The sequence below is a fragment of the Triplophysa dalaica genome, chromosome 6 (genome assembly GCF_015846415.1).
Source record: "Triplophysa dalaica isolate WHDGS20190420 chromosome 6, ASM1584641v1, whole genome shotgun sequence".
Lineage (NCBI taxonomy): Eukaryota > Metazoa > Chordata > Actinopteri > Cypriniformes > Nemacheilidae > Triplophysa > Triplophysa dalaica.
In genome coordinates this window covers 6,904,026-6,916,853 of record NC_079547.1, presented here as the reverse complement: position 1 = coordinate 6,916,853, position 12,828 = coordinate 6,904,026, and the positions used below count along the sequence as shown (strand labels likewise).

The following is a 12,828-nucleotide window of genomic DNA, read 5'->3' as shown; positions in this document are numbered from 1 at the left end:
TTTGTGGTGGCTTGTCCCACCCTATGGAACGCTCTATCACCACACTTTAGAGCTGCTCCCACCCTACCGTTGTTTAAAACCTTATTAAAAACCCAACTGTTCTCCCTGGCTTTTAATTCTTAGAGTTGTGAGGTGTAAAATGGTTTTATTGCTTCTATTTTAGTTTTTATTTATCAGTGTTTTCTTATGGATGCATATGTATATTGGTTCTATGCTACACTGTAAAAAATGTCTGTAAATTTAACGGTAAAATACCGTAGAAATGCTACAGAAAAAGGCCGTATTTCATATAACACGTGAAAACCGTATAATGTACAGGTGAAACCCTGAAATTAGCTATACGGAGAAAGGCTGTAAATATAACAGATAAAAACATATTGAAATACAGTTTACTGTAGTAAAATTAACAGTTAACTGTATTATTTGCCATAAAAAGAAAGGAAAATACTTTTTTGTCATAAACTTATTTTTATTAAAATACATTAACATATTTACCCCCCCCCCCATGGAGGGTGCACTTAAACACCACAATGCAGGACACACCATAACCAGTTTTAAAATATGTGTGATAGAATAATCTTTTTCTGTGTAAAGTTGTAATATAATGACTTCTTTCAACTTTTAATGTTAAATTGTCTGCCTAAAACCCTAAAAAGATTCACCTTTAAATTTGTCACTTTTGAGAATTTAAATATAACTTTTAGGTAATTAACAGTGATTTTAAATGTTTTAAGCATTTCAAAAAATAACCGTTAAATATCATCCAATCAAGATATAGTTTGCATCTTGGCTCCGTGAACAAAGGAAGTGATTGGCTGAATACTCGTTTGGCGCCGAGCGCAGCGTAACGTAATGTTTGCGTTCCCTCATTTCATCAGTGACGGTTCTGGTGAAGCACCGTAGGAGCTGAAATTCAAATCAATGCAAATTTTGTCTATATATTTATATAAATATATATATGGGCACGTTGGTAAGTTGGATTAAAAAGCTTTACCAGTATGCTATTTTAAACACGAGTCGAATGCACATTATTTTCACGGCGCATAAACGAATCTAACTAGCCAGCGCATCTAGGCAGACTTGCAAACTCTAAAACGTGAGAGCTCTCGATCAGTAGAAATACTGTGTGAAATATATGTTTGTTATGTACTTCACACATTGCTAAGTAGAGTCAAACAGTTTTAGCGCGTCGTTTTAAATACGAGTAAGGGAGCATCCGCCCTGATTTCACGATGTCCAGCCCATAATGTAAAACATAATTTGTGTTTGAAACAGTAGAAGGGTGTGTTTTTGTTCACTAAATTGAAATGTTTAGCTGTCAGTTCTGTGGGATATCAGTGCAAACCCTTAGGGAGCATGTTTTACATATCAAACTTCACCGTAATGAGCCACGTTGCGTGTTCAAGTGTGCCGCTATAGATTGCCACGAATCGTTTCGTTCACACGGAGCATTTAAGGCTCATTTTTACCGTAAACATAATATAGATTCACGTGTTGCTACTACACATACCCTTGCGGTGTTAAGATGTAATATATCTATGTGCCAACACCAGTGTCGGGATGTCAAAGCACTACTCGCTCACTTAAAGGAACATATCGCCGAAGGACGTGTCGTGACATGTCCGGTAACAGGATGTAATCATACTTTCTTTGTAAAGTCGTCGTTTACTTCCCACATCTCAAGAAAGCACAGACAGTGTTCTTTGAGCAGTATACGTGGTCTTTATAGAGAGACAGTTCCTCAGTCTTTTGAAACTGAACCTTTAGTTACAGGCCCCACAGAGAGATTAAATGAGACTGATGAAGGTGAAGTTCATCTTGCAGAGAATTTCAGTGATCTTTTTCTCAGAAATATTAGTCTTTTCTACTTGAAATTACATGGGCAGTTTCTTCTGCCAGCATCAACTATACAAAATATTGTTGAAGAGATGCAGAGCATACATGAACTGGGACAGACATATTCTTTGAAAAAATTGAGTGCATTCCTGAAAAATGATTTAGATTTAACAGATGAGAACATTGGTAGAGTATGTGATGTTGTGAAGGAATCTGACATATTCACCACTTGTCATGATGGACCAATGAGAACGAATTTTTCAAGGACAAAGACTTTTAAAGAGATGTTCAGATACACAGAACCTGTAAAGTTGTACTTAGGAACAGATGAAACAAGGTCACAGAGGTTTGCCCACTATGTTCCACTGAAAGACACTTTGAGAAGTTTACTGGAGTCTGACCTATGGCAGAAATGTGCTGCACAGGATACATGCTTACCCTGCACAGATGTGCTTTGTGATGTCATTGATGGTCAGGTATACAAAAACAATGAGTTCTTTTCTCAAAACCCATCGTGTCTCAAACTAATTCTATATCAAGATTCATTTGAGGTGGTGAACCCATTAGGTTCAGCAAAAAGCAAGCACAAAGTACTAGCTGTTTATATGTCTCTAGCTAATTTACCACCTCATATAAGATCAAGTACAGACCACATGTCACTTGTAATGCTGTGTCGAGAAAAAGATTTCAAACACTTTGGACATGAAAAAGTTTTCTCAAGGCTAATTGCAGACTTAAAGGACTTGGAAGATAATGGAATTACTGTGGCAGAGGAAACCTTTAAAGGGACTGTTTTGTGCATTGCCGGTGACAATTTGGGGTCACACAATGTCGGGGGATTCACAGAAAATTTTAGTACTTCTGAATATTTCTGCAGGTATTGCCGGATAGCACGAAGGGATTTTCAAACGGATCCAAATGCATGTGGGCCTCAACGCACTCCTGAAAACTACAATTCAGCAGTAGACATTTTACAGTCTGAGGGACACCAAAACGTTGAAGGTATAACATGTAAGTCAATCTTTAATTCATTGAATTACTTCAATGTTTGCATGCCTGGCCTGCCACCTTGTTTAGGCCACGACATTTTTGAGGGTATCCTTTCCTATGATTTAGCCCTCTACCTGAAATACTTCATCAAGCAGAAAAAGTGGTTCACCTATTCAATTTTGAATAGACGCATTAAGCAGTTTAAATACAGTGCATCTGATGCATTGAGTAAGCCATGTACTGTGAGCTCCAATGGAGTAAAGCTTTCTGGTCAGGCTATTCAGAACTGGAATTTTCTAAGACTTTTACCTGTGATCATGGGTGACAAGGTGAAAGAGCCCATGGATGATGTTTGGCAGTTGACCCTTCAGCTGAAAGATATTGTTGAGATGATTTGTGCGCACAGGATTTCATTGCCTGATGTTGCATACCTTGATGTTCTTATCCAAGAGTATCTGTCTTGTAGATTCTCTCTCTTTCCAGGACATAGACTAAAGCCTAAGCATCACTACTTGCGACACTACCCTGCACTGATTTTAAAGTTGGGTCCTTTAATCAGATTGTGGACGATGCGCTTTGAAAGTAAGCACAGTTACTTTAAAAGATGTGCTAGGAACTTGAAGTATTTTAAAAACTTGTGCTTCACTCTCTCTGAAAGGCATCAAATGTTCCAGGCCTATCTGTCAGAAGGGCCCATGTGTGATTCAACTCTAAGAGTAAAAAACAGCACTGAATTTTACCAAGAGCTGTACGGTGATTCTGTTAAAGATGCAGTGAGGCACTTTGGTTTTACAGAGAATAATACCAAAGTGTCAGCAGAAGTAATGTACAGGGGTACATTGTACAAAAAAAGTCAGTTCCTTGTGACAAAGAATACGGACTCGATAGAGTTTGGAGAACTTGCACTTGTTCTCATAAAAGATGATGTCGTTCATTTTCTCCTGAGAAAGTTTGTAGCAAAATTCATTCCTGAATACCATTTGCACGCATTGACAAATCAGACTGAAGTAATGCAATGTGTGAACATCAATGACCTGGCAGATTTCTATCCTTTAACTTCATATGTGATGAATGAAAAACTGGTTATTCCACTAAAACACAGTGTAATGTCACACTGAATATGTTTGTTGATCTCTATTTTATCATACTAAAGGTGTATTTAATTGAACCATTGTTATGTGGTTGTTTTCAGAAATGGGAGAATCCGAGATGAACATTTCAAGCATTACCAGTGCCATTGATGTTATATTACCTGACCTTCCAATCACAACAAAACAATCTCTTGAGGACACCTTAAAATCACTTGGAGTTGACACCCCAGAAGATTTCCGATTTCTTCAGGAATCAGATCTTGTAGCTGTACTGAGGCCAATTCAAGCCAGGAAATTTATTTCTGTTCTAAAGGAGACTAGTAAGTCCATGCATTTGTTTCGGTTACGAAAACCTTAATGGTCAGATAAATATATAGGACATTTCTTATTGTTATTAAAATTAACTGTATTAAGTATCTATTAATGATATGCATCATCTATGTTAACTGTGATTGAAAAATTGTGACCTTAAAGCAACTGTAAAACCAAGTTTGTAAAAAATGTACTAAACCATTGTAGTGCTAAATGAGTACCTGATTAGACATTATAAGAGGGCAATAAATTGTTATGATTGTTTTCTTTTTGGTTTAACTATTCATGGTCCAACTAAGTAGGTGCATATGACTTTTTTTACAGCACAAATTTCAGAAACCCCAAGGCAGCAACACTGTCCATCTCAAGGATCTGTTTTGTCCCAAAGTTCTTCATCCTCATCTTCCAGGACTTCCTCTCCTCTTAGTGTGAAATGGGTGGACAGCTTCGAAGTCCCATGGAAAAACTTTCCTGAGGAATTAATGCAGGCACTTGAGAGACAGAAAAGGCCAAGTCCTCAGTTGCGCAGGGAAATGGTGAGGATTGTTATTGCAGCCATGATGAAAGTTTGTGCTTGTCCAAGTAGGAAGAATTTAACAGAAGTCGCCAAAATAATGGTTGCCAAATATCCAAAGTCTTTGCAAGATGTAATTGAAGAGAGTGTGATTGGTCCTGGATACTACTCCTTGGTCAAACAATTTCAAACCAGAGTTGAAAATGCAAGAAGGACCAGCACACCAAAAATAAAAAAGCGTGTTCATGATTCAGATGAATTTGACACTGAGGAAGCCACACCTGAAAAAAGAGCTGTGGTCCAAGATACATATGGCTGTGTTAATTGGGAAGTAAAATTTATGCCACTCAGTGAAACTGCCGAGAGTCTGCAGTTGAAAAAAGAGAAGATGAAGAGTCTTTCGCAAACATCTGACTGGAATGAAAAAGAAGTGAAGGATCTCATGAGGTCTACATACTACTGTCAACGAAAAGATATAAACAAAGGAAAAGACATGAAAACCCTCAATGATGAGTGGCCATTTTTGTTTCAGGAAAGTGGAATGGAAGTGCACTTTAAAGACCTCACAGGAATACCACTTAAAGAGACCTTCCTGGAAAGCATTGACAGAAAAGGAAATCGGTTGTTGCACTTCATGAGGAATATTTGCGCAAACAAGAACAAGCGTGTCTTACAGGCTGTTGCAAAACTACAAGTTTTGAGAGGACAGAGAAATGGTTGCTCAGAGGATGTAAAAGATATGATTCTTCTACTTCTCTCCTATTTTGACGAGAAAGAGGAGGTCCTCCTTCGTTATGTAGAAGAGACAAGCCTCGCAAAGGATGTAGAGTTGGAAAACCTGCCTGTGACACCTTGCATTATTGTGTGTGGTAAGTAAAACTTTTATTAATATAAAGTAGAACCCTTAAGCTTTAATTATTAAAGGTTGAACTATAAAGTTAAGTTTATAAATTGACATTTCCCTTTCAGAGTAGGAATAATGATGGAGATTAAAGTGATAGTTCAGCCACAAAAGAAAATTCTGCCATAATTTACTCACCCTCTTATCGTTTTATGTAATAACTTTGCTCTGCAGAACACAAAAGGAGATCATTTAAATACAAATTATACACACACAAGTAACAGCTGTGGCGCCCATTCATTTCTATTGTATGGCCACAAAACCAACACGTGAATGGGGGCCAGTTAACAACATTCTTTAAAATTGTTTACTGCAGAAGAAAGTCATAAAGGTTAGAAATGACAAGAGGGTGAGGAAATGAGACAATTTTCATTTTTGTTGATCAGTCAGTTTAAGAAATGAGACAAATCATACAAATTTCAGTTTTTAATTAGTTCTGCACAAAACAAACTGTTTCACATAATATATTTTTTACATATATTCAACAACACAGATTAATAACTCAGTTTAAATAAATCTAAACTATATATCTGGGTTATTTCCAATATTTATAAAATATATTATGTGAAATAGTTATTTCAGGGCAGTACTACAGAAACAAGATTTTGTATGATATTCTTGACAAATATGTAAATACAGAATTATCTTACTTGTTCATAACTATGTATATTACATTTATCTACAGGACCCTCCTGCTATGCTGCTGTCCATTTCATGCTTGCTGTGGACCGCAAGATTGTGAATGATAATATCACTTCTTTCATCTCTGCTGTTTGCCTAATGTTGGGCAGTTATTACAGCTTCAACATTCACTACCCTACAGAACTGGCGTCAGTTCTCGAATTCCTGCAAAGGTATGTAAAGAGACTCAGGTGGGGAGATTAATTTCAGTGTGGCTTCATTTACAGAGTTGCAAATGTTTTTTTTTTCAAGGTGTTTTTTCCTCATCAATCCGGAGAAGGGAACAAAGGTGGTGGAAAAGAAAAACAAAAAGCGACTCCTAGTCAACCCAAGAGTATTCACCCTAATCTCTGACCTTTCTGACCATGAATGGCGAGAGACTTCGTAAAGGTGGTCTTCAGACTGTTTCAAAGTTGATACTCTCTCAATGGATAGTTCATCCCAAAATTTAAATTCTTCCATCATTTACTCACCCTCAGGTTGTCCCAAACCTGTATTAATGTCTTTGTTCGGTTGAACAAAAGGAAGCTATATTTGTGAGAATGTCAGTAACCAAACAGACTTTATCCCTCATTTATTGCCATGACAGGGAAAATAAATACTATGGGAGCCAATGGTGGAGCAGATCTTTTTGATAACTGACATTCTTGCAAATATAATCCTTTGTGCTTAGCAGAACAAATAAATATATACAGGTTTGACATGGCAGGAGGGGTGAGTAAATGATCTATTTTTGGGTTAACTGTCACTTAAACATTGGAATGTTCATTGTTAATGCAAGTTTAGTCATATAATCAACTCTGTAAGCACTTGTGTTGTGCTGCATTCTACTTTTTTATACTGTAAATGTTCATGTTAACTTTTCTGAAACATGCTCATTTTGAACTGAGCTTAGTTAGGTAAATGATTTTAATGCATTGGACTGACTGACCTTAATTGAACCACACATTAACAGAAAAGGCTGTCATTTGTTGTTTTAAATGCCTGCCAGACTTTATTAAAAATGGGACCACAGTGATGTCTTTGTCTTTTATAGATTTTGATGAGTTTTGATGATTTGATTTAGGTTAGTAAATGTAAGATATTTATGAATTAGTATAACAGTTATATATTAGTTTCTTAAAGGTTAAATCTGAATGTTTAGCAAATAATTATAGGGTTTAACTGTAATTATAACAACAAACTTTAAATTAGACTGTGCTGAACTGTAACAAAGATGGTTATGAACCGTAAATAAAACAATGTAAACCCTGGAATGTGACAGTTATAAGCTGTTTTAAGAACAGCATAAACAAGTAAATTGGACTGTTATGAACTGTAAAAAAGATAGTCATGAACCGTAATTAATACAATGTAAACCCTGGAATTTGACTGGAATAAACAGTTTTTATTACGGCATAAACAAGTAAATCGGACAGTAATGAACTGTAAAAAAGACAATTAAGAACTGTAAAAGTGGGTGAAATCCTGTACTACTAATAACGGTGCAACCGTCTTTTTGACGGTTAAGTTCTGGCAACCACAGCTGCCAGTTTTTTACCGTAAAATGTACGGTTTATTTTTTACAGTGTATAATTGTTGTTGTATAGCACTTTGATTGGCTTTTGCCATGTTTAAATGTGCTTTATAAATAAACCAGACTTGACCACCAAGCTGAGGGAAGTTTAGAATCTGATGAGGGGAATGAACTTTCCTGCAGAAAAAGGAGATCACTTTTGTGAAGCCTGTGTTGAAGGCAAGTTATCAAGAAAGCCTCACAAGCCAGTGGGAGATATACGTTCCAAACGCAAATTGGAGTTAGTCCATAGTGAGACGTCTCACTCGTCTGACCGTTCCCCAAGGCGGTCCTACCCTGTCTTGTTCCTCAGCCATGCATTCGGAAATGATGCGTGATGAAGATGAGATGTCCCTTGCAGCATCGCAGGGTGACCGACGACTCCTTAGAGCTTCCTCCTTCAGGAGATCGAGCCCAGGAAGAAGTGGACGTAGAAATGTCAGCCATACTATCCTGGGGCGCCGCAAGCATTGAGCTGCAATGCACCACACCACCCATTCACAAAGCTCGCGGCTGGATACTTAGCACCTCGAGTCCGAGCTCGACTCCAAGCCGCGCCCGGCCCGGTGCCTTTTTTTCCAGAAGTGCATGAGGATCTCTGTAAGTAGTGGAATACCCGCTTCTTGGTGCGTTCCCGTCAAGCTGGCTCAGTTGCCCTTCTTCACTCGATGGTGGGGCAGCTAGGGGCTATGTCAACATACCTCAGGTGGAGCGTGCCGTGGCGGTACATTTATGCTCGCAGACGGTGGCCACCTGGAGAGGTCGACCTATTCCCGTCCAAGGCATGTACGTTTTCGCCACAAAAAGCATTTGAGATATGCTCTCAGGCTCCTCAGCATAAAAGGTGAATGAAAGCAGCACGCCGTCTCCCTTATATACCCTGATATCCGGGGCGGAATCCGGTATGCAAATTTCATTTGCCAATTTTATTGGCCTTTTCATACTAGTCATAAGATGACACAACGTTTCATAAGGGAACAGAGGTTACATACGTAACCAAGACGTTCTGCTACCAAACAATCACTGCGAGGTAATTCAATATTCTGTCTCCTAAAATACAATCTAAAGTGGCAACGCACAGTTTAAACATGACACATTCACAAGTGTATTCATATAATCCAGGTATTTGTCAGTAATAACGTTATATGGGGGGAATTTGAAAATTTTATCGCATACTGTTTTAAGGTCCCCCCCAAATGTCCTGCTTGCGCTCCTAAGACTTTCAGTCAGTCTTTCTAGTAAAAAAGTTAGTCTGGAGCCTAAGGGCATGCAGTGCTATTTTGAACGTTGATTACTTTTGGTTTGTGGCTGAAAGGTTAAGGTCCTCGCCCATAATATTATTCTAAATGTTAATTTTGATTAGTAAGGAATAGGTCATTATTAACTTTAAGAGTCTCTTTCATGAAGAAAAGGGACAGATAATCCTTAAGTTCTTCAAACAAAAGCCATTTGGGACTAATGCAGATGAAATCCAGCGAATAATTGTGTTTTCCCACTATGCTTCTTTTACATGGAAACCTGACATAAGTCATTTATAGTGGTTTATTTTTTAAATGAATCACATGCTTTGGCTGATCGTCAAAGCAAGGTGAACCGACCCCCTAGTTTAAAGTTTTGATTGGTTTATCAACTGAGAAAGACCTGTCTGTTTTTAGTGCATCCGGTGCCGCATACGCAGGCCGATTGCCGTCAATAGCAATCGTCAAATGATTTAACCACTTCTGGCCACTAGGGGGTCCCCAAACTTGCGGTGCCCTACGCATTTGCGTGGTTTGCGTAGTAGTTAATGCCGCTACTGGTGGTACTAAAGGCTGTGGTCCGTCATTTTTTGATTGAAACTAAACTAGTTACTGAACTGTTGTTAATGTGGAGATGTGATAAAGAGGTAAAAGGTCCAGATTGCAGCTTTATTTTTTTTTGTTTAATTCCATTCTGTCAACTATTCTAATGCTTCTGTTTGTGTTTGTGACTTTATCTTTGTGCAGATTATTTGGAATCAACCCTTCCACCAGCACTAAGTCAGCTACATTAAGGTTTGGGGCAAAAAAGCATAAAGGTCTCTGAATAAAGGAACAACTGTCAACGCTTTTGTGTGTACTTATTTTAGAAAACAGCGGTTAAGCAAGTAAATTCAAATATGTATATAAAGTTTGTTGTATAGGAAATGTCTGTAAATAGACACTTGTTTTATTAGACATACAGATGTTCTTATATTTACACAAAATATTTTGAATATAAAGTTGTAAGGACACTTTGGGTGTGGTGCATAGATAGACATGATATGTGGACTGACTCGTCGATGTAAATAACGTTGATGTCTTTTTTGTCAAGGAACAATGTAACAGTTGCTTCACTAACACAAACATCCTTTAGACATGTCATAACAAGAAACTATGCATTGAGAAACATCAAAACTAATTATTCTTTAAAGAAGTAAACTGATAGTTAACAAAAAATTAAAATGCATATTTGTCAGTCTTAAATGTAAGTTTTTGAATGATGGTTTTATATATTAAGGGAAATAACAATCCAAACATTTCAGACCATATGTGAGGAAGTAATTGCCCCCTAAACCTAATAACTAGTTTTGCCACCCCTGGCGGCAACAACTACAATCAAACGTTTGCTTCCAAGACTTTCACATCGCTGTGGAGGAATTTTGGCGGACTCTTCTTTGCAAAATTGTTTTAATTCAGTCACATTGAAGGATCTTCCAGCATGAACAGCCTTTTTAAGGTCATGCCACAGCTTTTCCATTGGATTTAAGTCAGGATTTTGACAAGGCCACTCCAAAACCTTTATTTAGATTTTTTTAGCCATTCAGAGGTGGAATTGCTGTTGGGATTTGGATCATTGTCCTGCTGCATAACCCAAGTGCATTTAAGCTTGAGTTCACAAACCGATAGCCGGATATTCTCTTTTATGATTTTCTCGTAGAGCACAGAATTCATGGTTCCATCAATTATGGCCAATTTTTTAAACGTAATACCCTTCTCATGATGTATATTTCTGCAGCGCTTAAATTTAGGGCTACCGGTTAAAACTCCTGTCTCTTAAAAGCAGCTACACATCTAGTTTTATATCAGCCTAAAAGAACCCATTTAAAACCCCTGCTGATTTCATTTCAATGAAAATGTCAATTCATTTCAATTTCAATGTCTGTGTTTTTTTCAACCACCCACTTAAAAAGCTCCGGCAAAATGACCGACTCTTTTTGACAAACACAAAGCTGTGGCCTTAATCACGATGCCGGTTTCGGGTTTTACCCAATTCGTGTTTTGTTTGAGAATACTCTAAATTTTCAAGCTCAAGAAGGTGGATTGGTTTTGAGCGGATTTTTCATCGCCATGGCAATTTAGGCTACACGATTTAAGTGAATCCACCTCCCATACATCTCTCGCTCCAAATTAAAAAAAGTTTGAAGTGATAAGGTGTAAGAGGAAAAATGTGTCATTGCTGTTTATTTGTATTACATATTTAATTGTATTAATTATGATTCAGAACAAATTAATATAATTATTATATGAGTTGATAAATAATGTTAATTAATTATATAAAATATTAAATGAATATAAGTATATTCGAATAAAACAAACTTCAATATATAAAAGATTTTAAAGTATAGCATACATGTTATCTTGTGATCTTATTGTTAACCTATGTAAATAATTTAAATTCAGATGATTCTACAAGGATATAGTAAGTAGCTGCCTTGTCGAACTTTCACTGCAGCAGTGTTTATTCCTGCCTTGTAAATATGTTTTTAATTCATGTCATTTTTTCATAATGATATCTTCATCTTCCACAGAAAAGTGAATTGCACTGATACTCGCGAGAAGTCTATCAAACTGATGATGCTTTCCATGTTCTGTTTGATTGGCTGTTTGCCGCAAACCGGGATTGACAGAGAATGTTTATATCAAGGCTGAGCAGGGCCGGCCCTGGGCATAGGCGGAATAGGCAAATGCTAAGGGCGCCGCCCACCCCTTGGGGCGCCCAAATTACTATTTTTAAGAATATATTTTAATTTTTTTATTACCAATACTACTTAAATATTATGGATAAAAAAAAGCGATCGTCCGATAAAGACAAAACTACAACATTGCTTTCCCGAATCCCGATCCACCCCGGTCCGACTGAGTGACGCATCAATCTCCCCCGCCCTGCTGAAAAACAAAACAAACATCCGTTACCTGTGTGTGATTGTGAGTGACAGATGGCCGAATTCACTGACACTGATAAGTTGTCATTATGTCAAAAAGACCGAAGCCATCTGGTGCCCAGGGAAGAAAAAAAAGAAGAGAAGAGGAAGAAAAACGCGAAAAAGACAGAGGTAGGTAATGATTAGTTTATCTATGTTGCATTAAGTTAGTTCAACGATGCCTGTAAAGTTCGCTAATTTGAATTAGCTTATGACATAGTTAGTCGAATTTGTGCAGTATTTTATGGTATTTTTATTTGAATTGGCTAAATTAGTAATGTTATATGTATTATTTTTTCAGGAGATGTTTTACTTTAACTTCACTACATTTGAAAGACAAATATCGTACTTTTTACACCACTACAATTCTGTCAAGGTCCTTGAGTAGAAAGTAGTGACATATAACTCTTTATTTAAATGAGTTCTGCATAAAATGTTGCTATATAAACGTAAATCTTTATTTAAAATGAGTCCTACATAAAATGTTGTTATATATATGTATTATATATATGGATTTATTAAAAATAGCTACATTAAAATTCAATTTAAATAAAGATTTACGTTTCTCCTCTGTTTCATGGTTATAACATCATAAAGTGTAGTTAGTAGGACATTGCTGCCATGCCAGATATACTGGAAAACAAACACTTTCAAAATTAATTTTGAAAATGTAACTACTGTATGCTAGAGAAGTGCTCAATGAATAGAATTTTGTGCATGAATACCAGATGTAATTATTCTTGCTGT

General features: G+C 37.0%; 1 protein-coding gene across 5 annotated transcripts; it reads left to right on the top strand.

Annotated features, from left to right (window-relative positions):
• Positions 1 to 519: 519 nt before the first annotated feature.
• LOC130424250 (uncharacterized) lies at positions 520 to 7,339 on the top strand. 5 transcript variants are annotated; one of them, XM_056749743.1, is made up of 6 exons: positions 520 to 970; positions 2,714 to 3,408; positions 4,019 to 4,237; positions 4,554 to 5,612; positions 6,330 to 6,498; positions 6,578 to 7,339. In XM_056749743.1, exons 2-6 carry the CDS (start codon positions 2,889 to 2,891, stop codon positions 6,711 to 6,713), a joined length of 2,103 nt encoding a protein of 700 aa, XP_056605721.1. In that variant the 5' UTR covers positions 520 to 970; positions 2,714 to 2,888; the 3' UTR covers positions 6,714 to 7,339. The 5 variants fall into 5 exon arrangements, with proteins under 5 accessions (XP_056605721.1, XP_056605723.1, XP_056605720.1 ...); XM_056749744.1 differs by lacking the exon at positions 520 to 970 and having other exon boundaries at positions 2,329 to 3,408; positions 4,554 to 4,765; positions 5,276 to 5,612; XM_056749745.1 differs by lacking the exon at positions 520 to 970 and having other exon boundaries at positions 2,324 to 2,838.
• The last annotated feature ends 5,489 nt before the right edge of the window (positions 7,340 to 12,828 follow it).

What these genes read in the sequence shown, in the direction of transcription:
- LOC130424250 (XM_056749742.1), top strand. Translation starts at nt 2,442, where the DNA reads ATGTCTCTAGCTAATTTACCACCTCATATAAGATCAAGTACAGACCAC. An exon ending in GTGGACGATGCGCTTTGAAA is followed by an intron (nt 3,409 to 4,018) that starts GTAAGCACAGTT and finishes GGTTGTTTTCAG; the next exon opens with AAATGGGAGAATCCGAGATG. An exon ending in GTTCTCGAATTCCTGCAAAG is followed by an intron (nt 6,499 to 6,577) that starts GTATGTAAAGAG and finishes TTTTTTTTCAAG; the next exon opens with GTGTTTTTTCCTCATCAATC.